Below are 22,460 nucleotides of genomic sequence, written 5' to 3' on the forward strand. Positions count from 1 at the left end.
TGCTCAAAATATAACTAAATTCTCACAATCACCACCAAAACTCTGAATATGACTGATCCAGGAAACTGGACGCTGCATGATGACCTTATCCATATATAAAAACATACTGCTCTTAAGCAAAGTGGACCAAAACTCAGGTTTAAGGGGTTGTTGAAATACTCCCTGCATTATGAGTACTCGAGGGGCAAAACCAGATCGCTGCTGGAATAAATAAGATGTCTTCTGAGCCTTGTCTGAGAGCGGCTGGGCTGCAGCAGCTTGGAGTAAACTCTCACCACCCATGGCTTGGATGCCCATTTATGATAAAAAACTGAAACACTGTTCTGAAACAAGTGTTTCCCATTTATCTGCTGTGGTTGACCACAACAGCTTTGCTGCCAGTGTTAAAGTAATGAAACCTAGTTTATATAAAAGTATAATTGTCAATTTAATTCTCTGTCGAACATGACGAGCTTAAGGGTATTATAATACTAACAAAAAATATATATATATATATACAAGCACTTACTGATTAAAAAAAACAAAACGTAACTTGGTAGATATTTTAGAATAGAGTGACAAAAACAACCTAGAATAACATTTCTTAGACTTCAGAAAAACAGGACAACAATAGTCCATGCTTGTATCCTGTGAAGACCTTTGCAGGGGAAGACAAGGACTTTAGCTCATTATCTCCCTCTGCAGGAAGCCAGGCCTGAAATAATCCACCTCCAATTCGCACACAACCAAGTACATTTCTCTTCACTACTTTCTGGTTGGCTATTAATAAAAAAAAAGATACAGAAACAGTTGGGTTGGAAAAACCACACACGTAAATATGTAGTCATTATTGTATAATGAATTACTGTATTTTTTTTTCTTCCCCCCAATCAAAATAATGTGACAGAAAGAAGCTTTCGACAGAAATGTTGACATTCCAGCTGACAAATCTGCAACAGAAATTACAAATTAAGAATTGTGAGAAGAAAAGGCACATGGAAATTTCAGCCTAACTATGAATCACCTTAATTAATGTATTTATCTCTTTATTTATTTTGATTGCTCCCATTCAGTGGGAGCTTTCCATTGAGTGAACTGCCCAATCAAATCTAAACTGAATCCTCACAACTTGCATGCAAGTGGAACATCGGTTCGTAAGAAGATAGTCTGTAACTACTCATTGTCAAGCAGTGTTTTCAAACCGGAGCTCCTCCTTGGATTGCACAGAACTTCATTAGTTAAGGGGGCCACTCACATCCACATCTAGGGCATTTTTAATTGAGATTGTATGAATTGGTAATTTCACAAGGGCCCAAATTAGAATTGTACCTATCCATCAACTGATCAGAGAACCAAATGAAACTAGCTTTAGAAAAGCCAAGGAGCAGAAAAGTATATATTGTCATTTTATCAAAAAGTGTCATTATTTATTACGTTGTATTTTGATGTATACAAAAGCATAAAAACAGCAAAACGTTAGTGGCAGACATGTTAGTGGGCAAGCATATTTAAGTACTGCTGAACAAAAGACAAACATTTAAAAAAAGCCAGGAAAACAATAAAGCAGTTTTTTGAAAAGTGAGAGGATTTTAAGTAAGATACACAAACCATTAAGAGCACGGGCGGGTCATTTTAGTTTAGCTGTAAGCGTTGTGTAAATAAGTTAATCACGGAAATCGGCTCGCTTGAAATTAAATGTCTTAAAACTGGTAAATATTTACAACAGCAGTAGCAGCGTCGTGGCTATCGTGTTCTTCTATGGTTGCATTAAATCATCTGATAACACTTCAGCACTATGAAGGAACTCCCACCTCCTCCCCAGCAAGAATGCACATCGACAAGATTCATAAAACAAATAATACATTGAGAACCATATATATATAAAAAACAAAACAAAAAAAAACAAAAAACACATACACCAGTAAATAGTCTATGATCACAGGATTTGGAAGTAAAACAAAAAAATAAAACCCCATCAGCTTTTGTTCAAATCCAATACAATCACACAGTAGTCATGTTTTACACACACTCGATAAGTTAGTAGTAGTCATGAGGGATGATGATGTCATTACACCAAGAAAATCTCCCCGGCTTTATGTGTAAAAGACAATGATACAACAAAAACATAACCAAACAGAAGACAGCTAATGAAAATGTTTTACTCTGGGTGGAGAACAGTGGTCCAGTGAACATAGTTATGGCCTCAGCAGTTGCCAGGCGGGGCGTCTCCGGGCCATGTGCCCGCAGAGGTCTCTACACTACTTGACCCCTCACACGGACGGGGAGCCCGAGAGCTGATGGGAACACAACCTACAAAAACCATCAGAGGACCAGTTGGCACAGGTCGTTCCGGATACAGGAAGTTGACAATAACTTCTCAAGTCCCTCTGACCTACATTTTTTTTTTTGTATCGCTGCCTTTATGTTCTAAATGATTGGTTTCCCACTAACCAGCATTACAGATGTAAAAGCCCAAATCCCCCGTCGGGCTCATCTCTCTTTGTCCTTCAGTGTGTGAGCGACCGCGCCCGGACAAAGCCTCTGTTGAAAACGTCGCAAAGTGTTTCTTCGGGGTCTGAGCGTCACAATGTTAGTTCTTGGGGTAGATCTTCTCGTAGAAGAAGTTCTGCGCCAGCAGGTAGAGCTCCCCGTCCTTTTCCCTTACGGCATGGGCTCGGACAAACTGGAACTGCTCGAGGGCAAACTCATAGAACTCGTTCTCCATCTTCCAGATGGCTGACTGCTGCAGCTTGGCGATGGACTCCTTGGTGGGTGGCTTCTTCTCGCTCGTCTTCCTCAGGTGAGATTTCTTCCCTGTGATTGAAGGAGAAAGACGTTTGAGAGGAGGAAATAATACCACTGAAATAAGATTATGCACATTTTGAAGCATTTGCCCTTGGCAAAAAGTGGAGGGAAAAAAGTCATTGGGAAAAGAACCGGTTTCATGCACCTGGAGGGTTTAAGTATGATGAAATGGGATTTGAAATAGTAAACATAGTTTTCTGAGGGAGTCTGAAGGACAACAGAAGACTGAAAGGCTTCAAACACAGCTCCTCCATGCACATTTCACCGCTTTAAAGATAAATGACAGACACGTTATTTCCAAAAACGATCTCATAACAGAGGCTGACGCATGTGGGGTAGAGCTGTCAGTTTCCCCACAAATGAAGTTTGAAGGAATTCCAACCAATACGGACTCTGCAAGAACGATAGCTCCAATTTCAAATGTAAAGCGACAGCCTTAATGTGGGGGTAATGACAATGAGCGGCGTGCGAGAGAGAGAGAGAGAGAGAGAGAGGAGCACCCGTCTTGTAGAGCTCGGTGGCTCCCTTGAAGAAGCGCGGCAGCGCGGCCTCCAGCATCATGACAAAGTCCTCCAGCTCCTCGGTGACGCCGACCAGCATGTACTCATTCACCAGGTTGTACTTTGCCTGCTCCAAGGCCCAGGCGCTCCCCACATTCCTACAACGAAATGCATACCTTTTGTTATATGGAGGGGATTTTTTTTTAATTTTAAAAATTTAATTTTATGTTTTTAAAATCACATTCATCGTGTTTCTCTTTCCATCTTCCATGTACGTCTCTGGTTAGTTATGTCGGGGAGGTCTACAATGTCATCGCCGAAACAAGGTCTGGATTCGATCCTGGAATAAGATACCCAGCCCCAAATTGTCCTGGGAGGGGGAACCTGCCGGAGGACTGGCCCGGCTTATACAGATAGCGTGAGGTAAATACATCCACGCAGGTTAATTATATTGCCATAATTGTTTTTGACAAAAGTGAGAAGAGAGAGAGAGAGAGAGAGAGAGAGAGAGACGTGATGAGAAAAAGACAGAACAGCAGGACACCGGATTGCGTGAAGGAGGACAGGAAGGCCGCGATCAAAGGGGGAGGGGGACAAAGTAGAGAGAGCAGACGGCGCCGAGCAAAGGGATGGAGGAGGAAAGGCAAAGCACGAGCGGGGCGCACGAGGGTGGGCGGCAGGAGGTGTGTCACAGCCGAGAGACGAAAAGCAGCGGAAGCGAAAGACGCGACGAGAGGAGCGGCGGTCGACGGAGAAAGACGTCGTTGGAGCGGAGTTTGCAGAGCCAGTTGTGGCGGAGCTCTTTAATCAACGCACAGTGACGCGACGAGAGGGTCGCTCACGGCTCCGACTCCTCGCCTTCATGGGTGATTATTCAGTTACCACGGTGATATGGCAACTTAAAAGAATGCCAGGCATGCCAAACTCATTAGGGAGATAGCACGAGCGGGCTCGGCGTCGTGTCATAAGCGAAAGCATCTGTACCACAGCATACCTGAGGGGGGTACACACTGTGGATTACCCAAAACTTTCAAACCAAATTGTTATTTGGAACATCTGTCCGAAACAGTCGTTTCCCTTGTGGAGAAGGAAGTGGGCTGGAAGATGGCGGAAAAACACATAGAGAGTGAAAAAAATGAGGAACAAGTGGGCTGGAGAGAGAGAGAGAGAGAGAGAGAGAGAGAGAGAGAGAGAGAGAGAGAGAGAGAGAGAGAGAGAGAGAGAGAGAGAGAGAGAGAGAGAGAGAGAGAGAGAGAGAGAGAGAGAGAGAGAGAGAGAGAGAGAGAGAGAGAGAGAGAGAGAGGAGAGAGAGAGAGAGAGAGAGAGAGAGAGAGAGAGAGAGAGAGAGAGAGAATCAGAGACCTCGCGAAGATGAGAATGAAAGTCGACCGGAGGACCCCGACGGGAGAGAGTTTGTTGGTTTTAATGCCAACGTCTGGCCGGTGTCAAACAGTGTCACGGTGGTTCCGTTCAAATTTTTCCAAAACCCAAAGAGGCAATATAAAACAATTCTAAAATATGAGCAAATCGTCAGGGGTACTGTGAAATATCTGCTGACAAGTAAATGGACAAAAAAATCCAATTTGACATAAATATTTAGACCCAAACCTGGGTGCTCAATTCAGGTTTCCAAACACTAGGAGGAAGACATATTGTAAGATTGTTCCAAATCCAAATAGTATTTCTGGTTCTGCAAACATGTTCAACGGTTGCTAAAGCGCCCCGAGGGGATATAAATACGTACCAGCATTCAGAGTAGTGACCACAGAAAAAGGGAATCTGGAGCCAGAGCTTCTCTGGAGCGCAGTCTGATCCACCCACCGACACACACTCATCAAATGTCTGAAACACACACACACACACACACACACACACACACACACACACACACACACAGTACAGGAGTTGCAGCTTTCTCCAGCTCTAGGCTCATATCAAGAAAGGTTAAACCACTTTATACCAGCGTCTACATTTGGAGCGCCTTGTGAAAAGCACTGAGGCGGTTTATCAGATTCATTTGTTGACGACGGGAGAAGCGCAGCCATAAATACCGGAGAGGATCAGATTTAATTTCGATTTTTTTTTTTTTTTAATTTTATTATCCATTTTACCTTCTTGTCCCCTTGTTTCCTGCGTCTCAGGCCGGGCCGGTAATCGTCCCCGAAACGCAGGAAGTAATAGTAGGACACCAGCCTCTCGATGGGGTCACGGATCACGTTGATGTAGATTGGCTTCTTCTTCACTCCAAACCTGGGAAGGACAGGAAAAAAAAAATAAAATGTGGAGCAGGGAACAGACAAAAACCTGCATCAAACGGTAATTATTTGGTGACTAAGATGACTTTTAATACATGCTCATTACACCATACATACTGAGTTTGAGGAGGCAGACATTTGCATCTTGCATTGAAAAAGCTTCCAATCAATTCCACATAACAGCGTATTCAATTGGCCTCATCCAATATCTATTCAGCGATAATAGATCCCAAAACAGCTACGCTAGGGCCAAAGGGTTAAAACAATTAAAAATACAATTTAAAAAAAAAAAGTCTGCTTCCGAAACGGCACTTAACCTTTCTAAATGACCAAAGAGGTGAAGACGGCAACAAAAAACGACAGCTGGTGACTGGAGCTCGCCGGCGGCTCTGTGATTAAAATAGCCAAAGAGTGTTTGTTGCTTTACTTTGTGAAGTCGAGGAACGAGACGTGCCCGTGGTAGAAGGCTGGTTTCATTTCCCGCCACTCCGTCACATTCTTCACGAACCGCACCTGATGGAGAAAGATTTGAGAATTAACACCTCCGGCCGTCTACTTCTCTTCTATCCAACCTTCTTCTTCTTCAAAAAAAAAAGATTGTTCATATAACTTTTTTGTGTATTGTGAATAATCCATTACTAAATATGAGGTAAATGACAAATATAGCAATAGAAATAGTTGGGCTTAAAAAATAAAATAAAATAAAATAAAATAAATAAAATACAAAAATGAAAATTAAATGTAATGGCTGCAGCTATGATGGCAGTCTGATACACAAAGATGGCGCCGGCGGCTCTGACCTGGTCCTGGATGGACATGACGGGGTTGTTCTTGGTAGTGTTGATGTGCAGGACGTGGTAGCGGTTCTTCCCGCACAGGTCGTAGGCAATGTTGGTGAAGGAGGTGCTGGCTGTCTTGGGCACGCGGTTGTAGATGATCACCACGTCCTCGGCGTCAGAGAGTGCCGGCGCCGGGGCGGCGGCGTCGCGCTCCCGCAGGCCGTCCTGCGTGTGCCGCTGCTCGATCTCCCGCACCTCGTGTCTGGCGATGGCCCGCTCTGCACAGGGAGGGAGGGAGAGAGGGAGGAGGGGGGGGAGAGAGAGAGAGAGACGAAGAATGCATTTGAAAGTGAGTTTGGAACATAAAAAGACTCATTTATCCACCCACAGGGCAGTCATGATCGATGATCAAGTTGAGTACTTGTCATACAAACAATTGTAATTAACAAATTGCATTGACCTTTATGCCACTATCATATCATAAGTTTATAGCTGAATAATAAATGTCAATCTCTCGCAGAAGAACTATCCATTAAAATGCAAGTTTATTTGCTTCAACCCATCTGATACAAACTTCTAACTGACATTCTATTGATTGCATTATATCTAACATTGGTTTCGAATTCCCTCGACATTTAGACGGAAACATATGAATGCAATCATTTTGTAAAAGGATTTCGGTCACCATCATTTTGGGGCACCCTGAAGTACCGTATTATAAGCCTGTGTGGAGTGGGAGACCTTAAATACAGTAATTCACCTTTTTGGGGATAGACATTACATAGCAGCTAGGAAGCGAGCTACTGTATAGTCTATGCACTTAATAAGAAAATACACTGCAGTTCAACCTCACCTTGGGTGTCACCGCATATTTTTCGCGGGTCCCTGACTCCTCCTGCGAGCGCATTTCCACCCCTCCTCTCAAATGTAACACCATCTTGATGTTTAGGCTGGCGTGACTCATAATGACATTTCCCTAGCATTACTTAAGTTAAATTTTGTATGCTCTACATCTCTGTCGAAAAATGAAGAATTCAGGCAACCTGAATCCAGTTCTTATGCCCGATACAATATGCAATTTGCTGTGCACTGTAACCCAGACAAGCGGTGAAGGTATTTTGTTCATAGCAACGCTGATGAGACTGAGCACACATTGTAAGAAAAGGATTGTTGTGTCTTCTAAATATTTTGAACAAAAGCAACATCAATCATAGAATAATCCAAAACCACAGCATCCCTTCTTCTGTGCAGCACATTTGTCCCTAATAAGATATTCCTTTTAAATGAGCCTGTCCTTTCCTTGAACTGTAGTCATTGCAAATGCACGTTAAAAACAAATGCTATTGGCCTTGGTGTGATCCGCAATTGCCACAGAGCTAACTTAATTCCCAGGCAGTTCTTGTGACGCCTGATTAGGGTGAAAGTGTGGAAGTTGAGGGGCCGGGGGTCAGAGGTCAGGAGTTAGGAGCCGAGAGAGGGCTCAGCTGATATTTAGGGGAACATTTGCAAACGGTGATAAAAACAGCATGAGTGTGAGTGGGAGGGGGGGCTTTAATGCGAAAACAACATGGAACAAGCAAAAGCTCAGTACCAACAAATAAACAGACAACAAAGGAGTCCCAGTTAGTTTTTTCCTTTGTTAGTCTGAATGCAGTTCTGATTGACTGGTGTTGACAACACCTCAGATCTCTCTGCAGGGCGGACTGAGGGGTGGGCAGCACTGGAGCACCTAATACCCGTGGGAGCTCGGAGTGGAGCCAGCTGGTCCCGGTAAGCCCGGCTTGGTCTGGCTCGGCCGTCGCAGCCGGCTCACTGGCTGAATGACAGGCTGGCAGCCGGGTGCTGACGGACAATTAAGATGTCATCTGGAAACCTACGGCCCTCCCCCACCATCCCTGCGTGCACGTACATCCTTGGACGCCCGCACGTGAACACACCTTCCCGAGCTTCCGTCCAGCGGCATTTTTCCGCCCCGTGCACACATACACACACACCCACCCACACACACACACACACACACACACACACACACACACAAACACAAACACAAACACAAGGCCAACCTCGCACTGCCCCCTGTGCGTCACCCTCCCCAGCAGCTGTTAATGTTCCACTGATCAAAGGGGGATCTAGTTACTGACAAAGCCACATTGCCTCTGCGTGACGGCAACTGTTCCCGGCTTAATTGTGTGGAGACGAAGATGGCGCGGTGGCGGTGCTGGCTTGCCGTGTCCCGATCATACCCACTATAAGTCAATGAGAAGAAGACCTTGTAGTTAAATACACATAGGCTACACATATCCTGTCAGGCTCCACTCCTTCATTTAGCGCTGACTAGGCACTCTTGGTACACTGAACGGGGAAAATATCTTCTGAAATAAGCCTCCTCCCCCTCGCCCAACCCTCCAGCAGTTGAGTGAACGACATACTTGCGCAAGGAAAAGCATTTGCATGTCATTGTGTAAACCTTTTAATTTCCTGTGCTGGTCTGGTGTGAGCGTTTTCTTTTCCAGGTTCTGTTCGGCAAAGCGGGGTTATCGCCCTCCCCCTTTCCCCGTGCGGTGGTGGGACAGAATCTGAAAATACTTCAGTCCCCTGCAAGCACAATGGCAAAACCCTTGCAAAGGGGCCCAGAAACCACTTGTTAGAGACAGGCTGTACAGTGCCAAATTTCCAACAACTAGCAGGGAGGCGAGGAAAGAGAGCCGAGTCCTCTCAGGCTTTTGTAGCAGACGCCCTATTCAACGTGCGGTTGAACCGGCTTGGCACAGAATCGCTGTATCAGAGGGCGCCACACACACTTAATCTCAGCGCTCCCCTCTGAGGTCATTTAATTAGAGAAGAAAAGCCCGAATTACTATGGCCACACAGCGGGCCTCCCTTTCATTCCACACTTCCGTCGCCGTCCTCCCACAGGCCCCAAACCACCCCGCGCCCCGCAGCCCCTCTCCATGCGTTAAAAGCTAATTATGGACCGTGAAGGCAACATAGGTCTTGAACATCGTGACATCTACAAGCCTATTACCGTGAGATTCTCCGAAAAGCGAGGAAGCAGACAGAACCGTGGTGACTTGAGGTTCCCGGGACATATTTACTGAAGCAATTTCGCGGCTGATTAGGTGCAACTATTCCGAATCGGCATTCATATTCGCCCGCAGATCTGCCAAATGTGACAGGGCGCCGTGTATTAAGGCTCTGTCGTCAGATCTGATGGGATAATAAAAGTTAGGGAGGGCCGGATGATCCTTCCTCCAAGCAGCTCATAAATCCATCTGCGCGCCAATTCAGCAGGCAGTCCTCTCCTGCTCTCTCGGCTTTCTCTGGGAGGGTTAGCCCCTCCAACCAAATCCTTAGGCTGGGCGGGGCCTGGGGGGGTAATAGAGATTGGCTATCGGCGGCGGCCGGCTATACCGCTTGTATGGTTCTGCTTGGATGATGCTGGATTGCAAAATCAATGAAGGATGACATGGAGGGAATCTAGGTTGATGCCACCCTACATAAAAATGTAGTTCTTGCTGTGGCTCGGAGGGGTGGCATTTCTGTTTCCAGGGGGACAGTTATGTCACCACTGCAGCATTTGCAAAAAAAAAAAAAAAAAAGATTCAGATGAACACAACTGGGTCTTTCGACATTTTCTAATTATACTAATTCAATTTTTGTGATGTTGTTTACCATAGTGTGGATTATCACAGGAAACAGAAATGCGTGACCGACTGTCTGGCTGATAGGGGGATCTGGGCCAGCCAGACAAAATAATAAAAACGAGAAGAAGCCTAGAGCCCCTGCACTGCTGATGTATTAACAGTGATGAGGCATATGAAACATACTGTGTAAGGACTCATTGTGGAGCCTCTCATTGTTGCTGGCAGCAGGGCAGAGAATTGAAAAGGAGCTGGATAAACTGGAGCGCTTTCATTATCAGACTGCACAGGTGCTTGGTACCTTCAAAAGAGCCTCAAATCAAATTCAATGACAACAGACAACGGAGGTGTGCACGTATGCACCCGCGAACGTTCACGCACACAGATGTAGCCCAGCCGCATAACATCAGAGCACATGCCTAATGCATTTGGACTACGGACTGCCATTTCTCATCTTCTTTGTGTGAAGAAAATGTAATAGAAAATACTGACTGTTTTTAAACATGTAGCAACGGTTCGGTACAAATATGAATTTCCTTTACAATCCTTTTTAAACCCTTTCTCAGTTTTAAGGTTCTGTTTCTGTCGCTCTCACATACAGACACTCTTATTTATAATGGAAGATATGACAAAATCCCAGTGAGATCAAATGCTCCCTCTAAGTGATCGTTTTAGGCGGGCAGGGTGGTGCTGGGGGGTGTCTCGTGGGGGGCGGGGGGGGTTTCCTCTAGCTGTGACACACAACTATTACATTGATGCGCCATGAAAGATCTCATTCACTGGCCTGTCCTCCACAGAAGACTCCAGGACAGCTGCGGGGACAGATGAACAGAGGGAAGAGTCGGAAAAGACAGAGGGCAGAGAGGAGAGGATTGAACAGACAGACAGAGCCGGTCTTGGTAATATACAGACCGCCGAAATCTGACCTGACAGTGTTGTCATAATTTATAACAATTGGTCTTTCAACCAACTGGGCAGACAATAAAAGATGGGAGAAAAGCATTCGACAGGAAGACCACTATTAAGGGCTGAGAGGGGCATGGCAGACCTATTCTCCCATCCTTGTTTTTACCAGCCCAAATTGCTGTGGGCGAGAGCTGCACTCATCAATATTTTAAAAAAGGACAATTAGTCAGACTTTGTTCGCTCATTGTCTTAACTGATCCTGATACGGCGGCCGGGGTTCGCATATCGTCGACCAATGCCAAGTCGGTCCATTGTTACCTCGATGGCCGCTGAGATTTCAAGCTCTCCAAAACAGGCAGGCTGGTCCGGTCCCAGAAACACCCCTCACCACCAGACCCCGTCGATCGCCTCTACATCCCCCACCCCCCCCGAAACGACATTGCTCATATCCCCAAATGGCCGCATTTCTGTCTGTGTAAGCATGGACCAACATTCAGCGACCAAATGAGCGCCGTTGCAAGACCACGGGAGCATGATGTTTGCCAATGTTGCAAGGCCTCCTTGAGCAGTCGCCATATGTCGCTCAATGTTCAATGTTACTAATTGCACCTTTAAGGAGAAATAAACAACAGCCCCAATTTGGCGGATTTCAAACAGGTAGGTTTCTATTACCACTTCGGCCTTAAGAAGGGATCAGCATGGATTTGGACATATACAATAATTCATTCCCTACACTGGAGACATCTACCATGCTACCATGTCGCAAAAAAGCAGAATATCAAGAGACTTTCGTAATATCTGGTTTGTTAGATTTGATTCCTATTATGGCTTTTACCTTCATTTATTCAAATCCGATGTGGATTTAAATAAATTGCATGCATGCTTAATGAGCAAGGCAGTGTTTACAGGAAGCATGAAGTCTTCAGCTATATTGTGCAATGCAGTATGACATCAGTTTCATTCTGACGATTCCAACAAATCAGAGCTTTCAATACTTTGTAAGTACTCAGTGATTTGTGGAATGGCATAAATAGAAAGTCGATGGTAAGCCACCTTATCTTTCACAGCCCGTCTGCTTTACCGGACAGAAGTAACGCAAACAGAAAAGGAGCGGCACGCACGGCTCGGGCTCTGAACCGGCACTTAACCCTGCGATGTTGAGAGAACTGTGCGGGCTGCGGACGTCCCCCAGAGACCTCCTGCCGGGCCGATGGGTTTAATTCAGCGGAAACATACCGAGTAAAAGGTCACCCATCTTATAAAGCGCGGATATCTGTTGTTGTTGTCGGGCTCTGAGGACAAGCACGTCAGTGGATTTGGGATCCTGCGCAGTGGGGCGGAGGCGGAGCGAGGCGGCAGACAACACGGAGCACACAAATTCAAGCGGGTAAGTGGTTAAGGGTGTGTGTCTTGTGACCTTCATTATCAACACTCTCCTGTATTTGTCACCGCAGAGGAAGAAGGTTTCCACCGCCACGGCAAAATCGAAAATCCTCTCCTTTTTCGCAGATTAAGTAAAGGAACAGAGCGCCTACGCCTGGAAGAGATATTTTTTTCCCCTTCTACGTGTAGTTCATGAACTATGGATGAAACGCAAGCTGTTCGGCTAAAACGCTCAAGCAGACAAGATAAAATGCTGCCACATGTGGTCCATCAATAAATGTTCGCCTTAATGCGAGCTGCGCCTCCCCACTAATGGTAACAACCTTGGACACACGGAGACGCGAATCATTGCCGGCGAAAGCTGAAATTTTCTGGGCTAATAATCGCTTTTTCCAAGCGAAACTCGTCACGCGGCTTGAAAGGTGAGACCATGAAAATCAGGGGGGTGGGGTTAATCAGAGGAAACCGTCAGAAAAGCTTATGGACTTATTTCAACTGATGGCAGATCTCATCATGCGCTTGTCTTTTTCAGCCAAGATGGGTCTGAAAAGTTGGGGAAACGATGAGAGCAGATCTCATCATGCCTCCTACTTGTCGCCCGTGGGAATAAGCGTGTTTTTTTCCCCCCGTTTTTTTTTAATCTCAAGAGGGATTTAATCTTTAGAGCAGTGGTGGCCAACCTGAGGGTTGAGGGTCACATGGGGCCTGTAGTCACCCATGGTGCGGCCTGCCAACAAATGAAGAAATTACGACTTATTAAAAAGGAATGCATAAAATGTATTTCATTCTATTTAATTAATAGGGGGGCCTATTATGAAAAACTCACTTTTTTAGTGGTTGTGCACATAGATTTGGATCTCTGATGGGCCAACACAAACTGTGAAATAACACAACCCAGTCGGTTTTTTTGTGAGCTGTCTAGTTCAGAAAACTTGATGAAACAAGATGTCCAGATTTACAGCCCTTATCGACATCACATGGGGCCTCAGTAGAACTAGAGCTGCCCTCCATCTGACTCCAACCACGGCTGGAGAATAACAAGCGCCGCTGGGAACTGCTCTGTTGGTTTTACAGACCAGCACAACCGTCCAGCCCCCCAAAGAGGAATTAATACCAACTGTTCGTGAAGAAACTACAGACGATGGAAATGTTAGTATTTAAAAAAATAATTACGCTGTGTTTCTTTCTTTCTAAAAAATAAAAGGGTAGATAGACTGTAGGCTGCGGCGCACGATCCGCTATGCATTTCTCCATGCAAAACTAATAAAAACAGTGTGGTTTTATTGTAGACGTATTTAATTAATTTTACGACGTTTACATGCCACAGTGGGTCCCACCCACTAAACAGGGCGTCCTGGAACAGGATGGTTTAGAGGCATGTCAGAATGCATAATCTTAGGTATTTTTTTAGCAAAAGAAATTCCAAAACATGTTTTGGGGAGCTATATTAACTTGTTGAAAAGGAGCATAATAGGTCCGCTTTAAAATATATATTTTCAAGTAAATTGTAGTTGTGCTCTGCAGCCTGCACAGTTTAAGATCGTGACACATGACTCAAGGGCCAGGCATGTGGCCTGTGGTTAAAATCAGTTTGGATACTACTGCTTTAGAAGGTAGAAGAGAAAGTACAGTGAATGAAGCAAGTTTAATCTGTTATAGAAAACAGGTGGGAATATGGGGTGTACAGATTTCTCTGTCCACTGAGATGGGAAACCCTTTATCATATGCCGTGGATTGTACATGTAGCTGATGTGCAATTCTGTTTCGCCCGCTGCTGGCAGCCACCATATCCTAATATAACAAGAAACACTATTTACATAACAATGAAGATCCGGTTGCAAGCGACAACTCAGATTTTCAGTTTCTCTCGCTGTCTTTATCTCCCGCTCACTCCAAGATAATTAATAATGCATATATAGGAGCCCAGGGAAAACTCCACACTCTATTAGGCACGGCAGACGACAGCTATTCATAGGTTTAATGATGAGTGGGAGGGACAGGTTAGTACCGCAGCGGCTCTGCGCACAGCCGGGCCTCATACTGCTTCATGCTACAGCAGCGTTACACAGTCTGATAAACTAGTTAAAGTTGTTATCGGCCCATCTATCCAGCCTGACTTATCTGTCTGTCTTTCATCTTTGTACGGATCCAGCCCCTCGCTTTTAATCTGGTTATATTTAGCATCCACCCCCCCTCGGCCATCTAGCCGTTGCTGGTACAATACAGGCGGTTACTGGCAGTAGTGTGTAACAGCTCCCTGCAGCAGGTAGACAGTGTACGCTGGAACGGACGGACAGGCTCGCGTCTGCATTCCCTCAAGCTGAATCAGATGGTTTTGGACAAAGCCTGAATGGCGGCAAGACATTGCTTTGTACTCCAAATGTGTCTCTCTTGGGGGGGGGGCGCTTGCTTTAACGTGCTGTGCAACACGGTGCATGCAGGCAGGCTTCCCAGAGGGGGAGGAGGCGTACACAGACACAGCATACTGTGCACACGCAGGCCACCAAACAGGAAATTAATAAATGGCTTATCCATCCGTCAATCAATCAAATTCCTCTCCGTGGATTCCAAATGGTGTTTGAACACTCTGGAGACCGGGTTTCCATTCCAAGGAGAATTCTTACGGAGGGAAGACAAAAGACCGGGAGCAGACCAGACACGGGGGGAAATGGCCAAAGCAAAAGGAAGGGGAAGGATCTGGGCGAGGTGTCAGGAGAGGAGAGGAGTGTGTAAAATCACTGTGACACCGCAGACACACACACCCTCCCACAGGAGACGATAGTCTGCTGCCCGGCGCGAGACGTGTTATGACAAAACAAGATAAAAGCAGCTTAAATCCAAATCCACAAGTGATGGTGGAGAGAGGAGGGCGGCTCAGAGAGGTCTCCTGTTTCTTCTGCTCATCCCAAGCGCTCTGATGAAATTGGCTGTAAAAACGCTACCAGTGTTCGTACCCCCCTCTTATTTCTTTTATGGGAACACGGGATATCTGGGCAGCGGAGGGTTTAAATATTTCTGTTGCAATGAAAATTAAATCATCTCTTTAATATCTTATTCCACACCCTGCTCTATGCTCTGCCTCTCTTTCTCTAATACCTTCTCATTTCCCAAATGAAGGAGAATATTTGTGTCCAAGGCACGGGTCCAATGTTGCTGGCAGATGACAACAGGGTGAGAATGTAAAAAGGAATTTCCGCAGAAATTAGGAAAGCCGTTTGTAGCTATTGATTCAGGGGGATAAAGGTAATACAAGTTGTTATTATGACAGATTCACAGATATGACAGATTGCCCTTTCATTGCAGCAGAAGGTGCCAATTAGTCCTACGAAGCAGTAAAAAATAAATAAATAAATAAATAAATAAAAAAGACGGCTAACAAAATTGGCGATGTCTTTTTTTTTTTTTTTTTAAACCCATAAGCAAGATATTAACACACAAGAAATATTTGAGGAGAAAAAAAAAAACATTATGTGGATATTGGGACCAAGCAGGTAGGCAGGTCTTGACCGCAATGCCAATACCCAAATCACAGACGATGCAGTCTCATAGAGCGACATAATAACGATATAGGACGAGAAGAGGAAGGAGTAGGAAGGAAGACGAAGGGAACCCGATGCAAGTGACAGGGCGTGTTAAAACAAACAGGGGGTGCTTCTGGCTGACGTGGGAGGAAAAGACAGGCTTCTGGCTGCGCGGCTTCCATTTTCACCCAGGGTGTGAAACAGCCCATAACGCCCCGGTTTGCTGCTCTGTCACCTCCTCGTAGCCGTGCACACTACGCTGTGGCTGAAGATGCCACCCGCGCCGCGACAGCCTGCGAGTCAGGGCTCCCGGTTGCAAGGCCCGTCCCCAAACATCCCAGTACCCTGTGCGACCATTAGCACCCTGCCTCCGCACGACTATCCTGCTCTTGACACCTGCTTTCGCTTCTGCGCCAGCCGTCCCTCCATTAGCTGCTCAGCTGACATGTTCCACAAGCGGTGCAGAGCGAGGGAGAGACGCAGCGGACGGCGGACGCTAAGGCAAGCTACAGCAGCCGATGCCAGCCTGGCAAACTGACAGCTAATGACTCATGCCCCCTCTTATAGCCAACAGGAAACCTAAAAACAGAGATGCCGAGAGTCAGGGGGAGTTCAAAGTGAATTGGAGTGCAGTGTCCAGATAAAGGCGAGAAATTAATTGAATAAAATGCCTGAGGTTCGCTTTTAGAGAGAGAGAGAGAGAGAGAGAGAGAGAGAGAGAGAGAGAGAGAGAGAGAGATTTGGGGCAGGCAAATAAAAGGTTGAGGTGGGGAAATTAAAGTGGTAATCACAAAATTGTCCATTAGAAAATGCAATGTTTTCTCTTTGTGAGTGTTCATCCATATCGACGGTTTACCAACCACAGCCGCTACATAGTTTTACCAAATTCACCGTGGCTGCCTTTCAGTTCTTGCGAGATTAAAAGAGAAGCATATAGATAACGCATATAGCAACAAGGTCCTGGGTTCGATTCCCGCCTGGGGCGCTGTTGGCAGCGGGCTCCGGAGGCTATCTCCTGATTAGGGGCCTTTCTGTGTGGGGTTTGCATGTTCTCCCTGGGCTCACGTGGGGTTTCCTCCATACAACATGGTAAGAACCCCCCACTAAAAAACATGCACAACAAACATTGTCTGACCAGCGATGGACGTTGAAGTTGGTCCCTGGGCGCTGTACTGTCAGCTGCCCACCCACCGCTCCTGGCCTGCCCCCCGGAGGAAGGACAAGCCTTGTCGGGAAAAATGCGGAAAAGATATTTCACAGCCTCCATCTGCATGTGTGTGTGTGTGTCGGCCGTAGCTGCACGTAATGCATGCGTTGTGGTGTGTGTGTGAGACAATAAAGACGAGCTAAGCTTGTTCAGTTTAGTACAGCGAATGGCTGTTTCTTATTAAGTGCCAGCTTAAAAAAATAATAATAATAAAAAAAAAAAAAAAAAAAAAAGTATAAAACATGGGGTTTTTAAGCAAAATAATCTGATGGATTACCAAAAGAGGAGCAGAGGGTTATAACTGGTTGAGTGCCGTCACTGTGACTGCTTTAAGGGTCACAGGAAGAGAGGCGCAAGACACACAACCAGCTTTTTGATAGCACTTCTACAATCTCAATAAAAAAAGAAAATGGGAATTATTACATAAACATAAAAAAATAAAATAAATCGACATAATCAAATGTCGTTTTGCACAACAAGAACACATATCAATGATGAACAGGAATGATTCCACAATGGTCCGGGCAGCAGCCGGTGCGGCCCTCAAGTGGCTTTTGTCAAGAAATCCATGCAGGAGGTGAAAGGTCCATCTACGAGCAGATCCTGTCCAGATCCCTCAGCAGAGGAATGCGAGGGTGGGCTTGCAAGTGCCCAGCATGACAACTGAAATTTGCCAAATTCAAAACACAACACCGGGAGAAGTATACTATGACATGAATGGATGCTTGAAAGGACGGTCTTGCGTCACCTCCCCAGACACAGATTTACGAGTGCTTGATTCCTGCCTTCCACCGCTTTTAGCATTCCATCCATCCATCTCCCTCTCTCGCTCCCTGGATGTCTCATATTAAATGCTAGAGTAATGTTTCCATACACCACTTTTTTTTTTGATGACACATGGCATCACCTGGCCAGCCAAATAGCTGTCAGAAGAGCACTTTAATAGCCTGCGGTGTGACAGCCCTGTGGCCTATAGGGAGCTGAGGAGAGGAGGGCTACGATGCTCCAGTTACATGGACCAAGAGGTGACATTTTTACAGCAGACATTTCTATTTACGCTTCTCTTGGTGTGCTGCAGATCCCTGACGAGCGGAATACCACTATATTATATGTTATTATATATTTCATAAGGAATTCAACAAAAATGCAGGGGCCATGTTAGTCTAGTTTACAATATATATTAAAAAAAATAATAATAATTCTGCCACAAAACAAAACAAAACAAAAAATAAATAAATAAAAAATAAAAACACACACTCAGTGCAGCATGATCCAAGTTCAAGTTCAAGAGATTATTTGTCACATACATACACACAGGGGCCGGATTTATCTCACTCTCGCATGTCGAGAAAACAATGGCTTTTGGCTTGAAGGGTGGTTTATGAGGCCGGGATTAGACAGCTGGCCAGTTTACTGTGATAAATTCTCAACTTCATCACATTTTGTCTCCTTTTCACAACTACTTTTGTTTAGCTGTTTCTTTGCCTTGTCGCCTTGAAGGCATGTTACAAAGCGATGCAGTCTGTTGCGGTGTTTGCTGGCAGGCGAAACTTGTCTTTGTACTCGTCGAGGAATAACAAATGAAAGATATCCAAGCGGACGGTAACAAACACAAGATGAGCGAGGGCAGCCCAACACTAAAATATCACAAGGATTCCTAATACACACATTTCTGTATGACTCGCTGTGGAACTGTGGTCATCATTTCTCGTGAAAAAAGAAAGATCTTCCAATCCCAGATGTTATTGTTTTCCAACCCCAAATCAACAGATTTTTTTGTTTGTTTTTTCCCGCAACCCCCAGAATGGACAGTAGCCAGGATCTTGCTCGTATCATCTTTATCCAAAATTTTCTCTGTAAACAAGAGTCTGCGACTCATTTTCCTTGGGGGACGGAAACTTGTTGTTTTTTTTATTTGTTTTTTTTAATGGCAGTTGGAAGAAAAACTCTGCGTGATGAGATGTTATCTTTTCAAGACGCGTTTCAACAGGTTCTGAAATTCTCAAGAAAGTCCCAATCACATCGCACAACACATCTTGGATTAATGTGACTGTTGATGTCGTTGCGAAACAAACCCAGTCACCAACCAAATCATAGCGGCTTCAGTCGAGCAGCTGCCCGAGCCGAAACTGTGTGCGACCCAAACCTGACGGAGATAGTTCCCCTTTCTTCCGGTTTGTGCCGCTTTTAATCAAGAACCGTTTAATACTTCTCTCCCCCTTTAATATGGCCTCCAAGTTCCATTTCATCCACCCGCCGTCCCTCGCTCTTCAGCCTACGCGCTCCACCCTTGACCCAGCCGGCAGCGGAGACGAAACGGGGGAACGGCCGACGGGGAATATCGTCGGGAATAAGCGATTAGACCCGGGGCGGGATGTACAAACGCATCACGGCGCGATTGTGATGCGGGGGACTTCTCTCTAAAAGCCCGGGATAACGATTAGCTCGGAAGCAAATCACAGCGTGTCTGCCCTGCAGGAGCGGCCTAATGAGAAATGTGATTCAACCTCCGTGTCGGACCTACGCGTCCTACGCGCGGTGAGAAGAAAAGCGTGACTCACTTCTGCTGCTGCTGCTACCAAGTTAGCCGTCGACGCACGAGAATTAAACAGGCTCGCGACAATACAAATTTGCGATTAGGGTGCCCGCCGCCAAACGCCTCCTGCCTAAAAGGATGCCTGAACCACTACATCATTCCTCGTTGGCAAAGAGTTGTTTTTGTTGCGTGGACTAACTTGGGGAGAAAAAGCGGCACCCGGTAATTTGATCAACCCGGTGGCTGTCCGTCATCATCAGCCCGGTGAGAGCCCGGGGTCAGAACTATTTGGCTATGCAGCAGATAATTCAAGGCTCTCGTATACAGAAGTCCGCTTGGTCCAGTCATCCATCAGGGCACTTTTGCACAGTCAACAGATTCTCGGGGTGGCGGGCAGTCAGGGGAGAGGCACTGGTCCCTTAGGATCCGTTTCAGCATTGTATCCATGCACAAGCCAGCACAGTATAGATTTTCACTCTGTACAGGCACACGCGTAAACCTTTTTATCAGAAGGCCGATAAATGCACCCAGCCTCCAGACTCTTGTAAAACCGGTACGTCGGAACTCAGCCGAGGACTAGATTCGAGAGTCGGGTGTCACGAAAGGAGACGCAAACCGAGAACCGGGGTTTCCCGCTTTTCGCAACAGTGACTCCTAAATTAAGTTTTGACTTCGTCTTGATGCAACATCCAAAGCAACTCCAACTGATGAGACATTGCTGATGACACTGCGCCTGCTGCGTCAGCAGAATTTCAATTTAATGCGCACAGCAGAACTTTGTGTCTTAAGGTTCGCGAGGGGGGTAGCATTGAACGTTTTTACAGCTGTGTGTTGAAAAATCTTTATTTTACTGAATTGTGCAACTCGCAAAAAAAAAAACAAAAAAACACAAATTCAGTTGGCAGCTAGATATCCTATGTCAAAGCCTGTTTCCCCCATTTGCATCCCCAGTAGGCTGACCGTTAACCTACATTCAAAGTTTTTTCAACACTAACTGTGCAGTATCTAACTGTATTAACTGCATCAATACAAATAAATCAAACAGGTGACCAGTTGCCCCTTCCTCATTGTCTGGCTGTACATCTGCTTTGCTCTACTATCTTTTACAAGAACACACATCAACAGGGAGATGGGGCAGCCAATTCAATTTCCAAAGCAGGTAAGGCCAAGGAATCCAATTGGGTTCGGCTTCCCCCATTGTTGCTGCACGATCACATCAATTTGGCAAGCCAGAGCACCCCTCATCTCTAATAGATTTGCTTTAATGATGGCTTCTCTGCGTATGGGTGTAATAAACCCACACTTGATGGTAGTTATAATTAACAGTACATACCCAATACTTATCTGAAGGCTCTGTTTGTTATATACATGCACGTGTGCCCTCTGAAGAATGCATGTGCTGTAAGCTTGGTTTTTCCAATTAGTGTCTTTTATTCCTGCCCTCTGTAAAGCACTTTGGGGAAAACCTGCCTTTTAAGTGCTCTATAAATAAACTGCTTATTGGAATAATTGATTAGATTTGATCCCTTCCAAACGGACTCCACGGTCCCCACCTGGTCAGCTGTTATTTGAATTATCCTCATTCCACAGTCTATTACAAATTGGCTTTGGGCATTTCCTCATCTTATTCGAAATGAAACAATTCAGCGGGCACCCCGGGACATCTAGTACTGCAGATCATGCTCGGTTCCGGCATTTAGTCGCCACACGTGCGCGTCTCATCGGGTCTCTATAGCAACTCTACGCACTGTGCGTGAGATCGTCGGTCACAACGTTGTTATGACGAGGGGAGTGTACCCGGGACCGTCCCGCTCCAAATACCGGTACCACGCAGTCAGACGTGGCACGTTGTGTAACGGATATGTGTCCCACCCCCTTCCCCCACCTCCACCGGGGCGCAACGTGTTGTGATGGAGAAGCAAGGCGTGTATGTGTGTGTGTGTGTGTGTGTGTGTGTGTGTGTGTGTGTGTGTGTGTGTGGGCGCGGAACCCCTTACCGAGCTTTCCGCGGGACTCCTCCAGCTTCTGGATCTGGTTCTCCAGGAAGAACATGGCCACCGCGAACGCCAGCAGCGCCAGAAGCTGTAACTTGGGCGGCATCATGACTCTGAGCAACCCCATCAAACAATCCAGTCCGGGGTTAAGTTCATTCCATGGTGACTGACTGACACACACACACACACACACACACACACACACACACACACACACACACACACACACACACACACACTTACATACACTCCGACACACACACACACACACACACGGTGCGTTGTGTGCGGATTCACAAAGCAGCTGTGTGGCTGTGCATGGCCCTCAGTGTTCCTGCTGCCGGGATCCTCCACCGCTCATTTACTACGAAGGCAAGAAAAGGTATTTTTTTTGTTGTCGTTTTTTTCCCAACCTATATTAGATAGAAAATAGTTTCCCGTCGGACCGAACGAAGCCCCCGGAAGGTTTCTCTTCGTACGAGACGGTGCCGTCCGGATCCCCCCCGACGCGACGCAACGCGACGCAACGCAACGCAAGGCAACGCTGTCCCGTCCAGTGTGCGTCTGTTAGTGCGTTCTGTGTTCCGCCGCACGCAGGGGCGCTTATTGAAAGCCAAGCGGCCATTGGCTGTACGCGCGGCGGACCGGAAAGACGAGGCCTTTCATTCGTCCGCGGGCTGCTGTCTGCCGGAACGGGATTGGGCGGATTTTTAGCAGAACGCCCTGAAACTGACCAGCACGGGGCGCTGTTTCTCGACGAACCGGAATCGCAGCCGGCGGAACGTCGGAGAAGAACATTGACGGGCCCTTTTGAATTAAGCCGGGATATAAGATAAATATAATAGTTAAAATAATACGTTTATAACTATGTATAAGCACACTTAATAATAATACAGTGGATGCGATTTTGTAAGTTGGCCCATACATACGGGATTGCAGTATAAAATATAAAGT

General features: G+C 46.0%; 1 protein-coding gene across 1 annotated transcript; it reads right to left on the bottom strand.

Annotated features, from left to right (window-relative positions):
- Nucleotides 1–832: 832 nt before the first annotated feature.
- Nucleotides 833–22,005, bottom strand: hs2st1a (heparan sulfate 2-O-sulfotransferase 1a). Its single transcript, XM_080011623.1, has 7 exons — nt 21,510–22,005; nt 6,340–6,596; nt 5,967–6,052; nt 5,396–5,534; nt 5,029–5,126; nt 3,285–3,442; nt 833–2,793 (listed from the first exon to the last, which is right to left on the bottom strand). Exons 1-7 carry the CDS (start codon nt 21,631–21,633, stop codon nt 2,570–2,572), a joined length of 1,086 nt encoding a protein of 361 aa, XP_079867749.1. The 5' UTR covers nt 21,634–22,005; the 3' UTR covers nt 833–2,569.
- Between the last annotated feature and the right edge of the window lie 455 nt (nt 22,006–22,460).

This window comes from Zeus faber, assembly GCF_960531495.2.
Source record: "Zeus faber genome assembly, chromosome: 12".
In the NCBI taxonomy this organism is placed as follows: domain Eukaryota; kingdom Metazoa; phylum Chordata; class Actinopteri; order Zeiformes; family Zeidae; genus Zeus; species Zeus faber.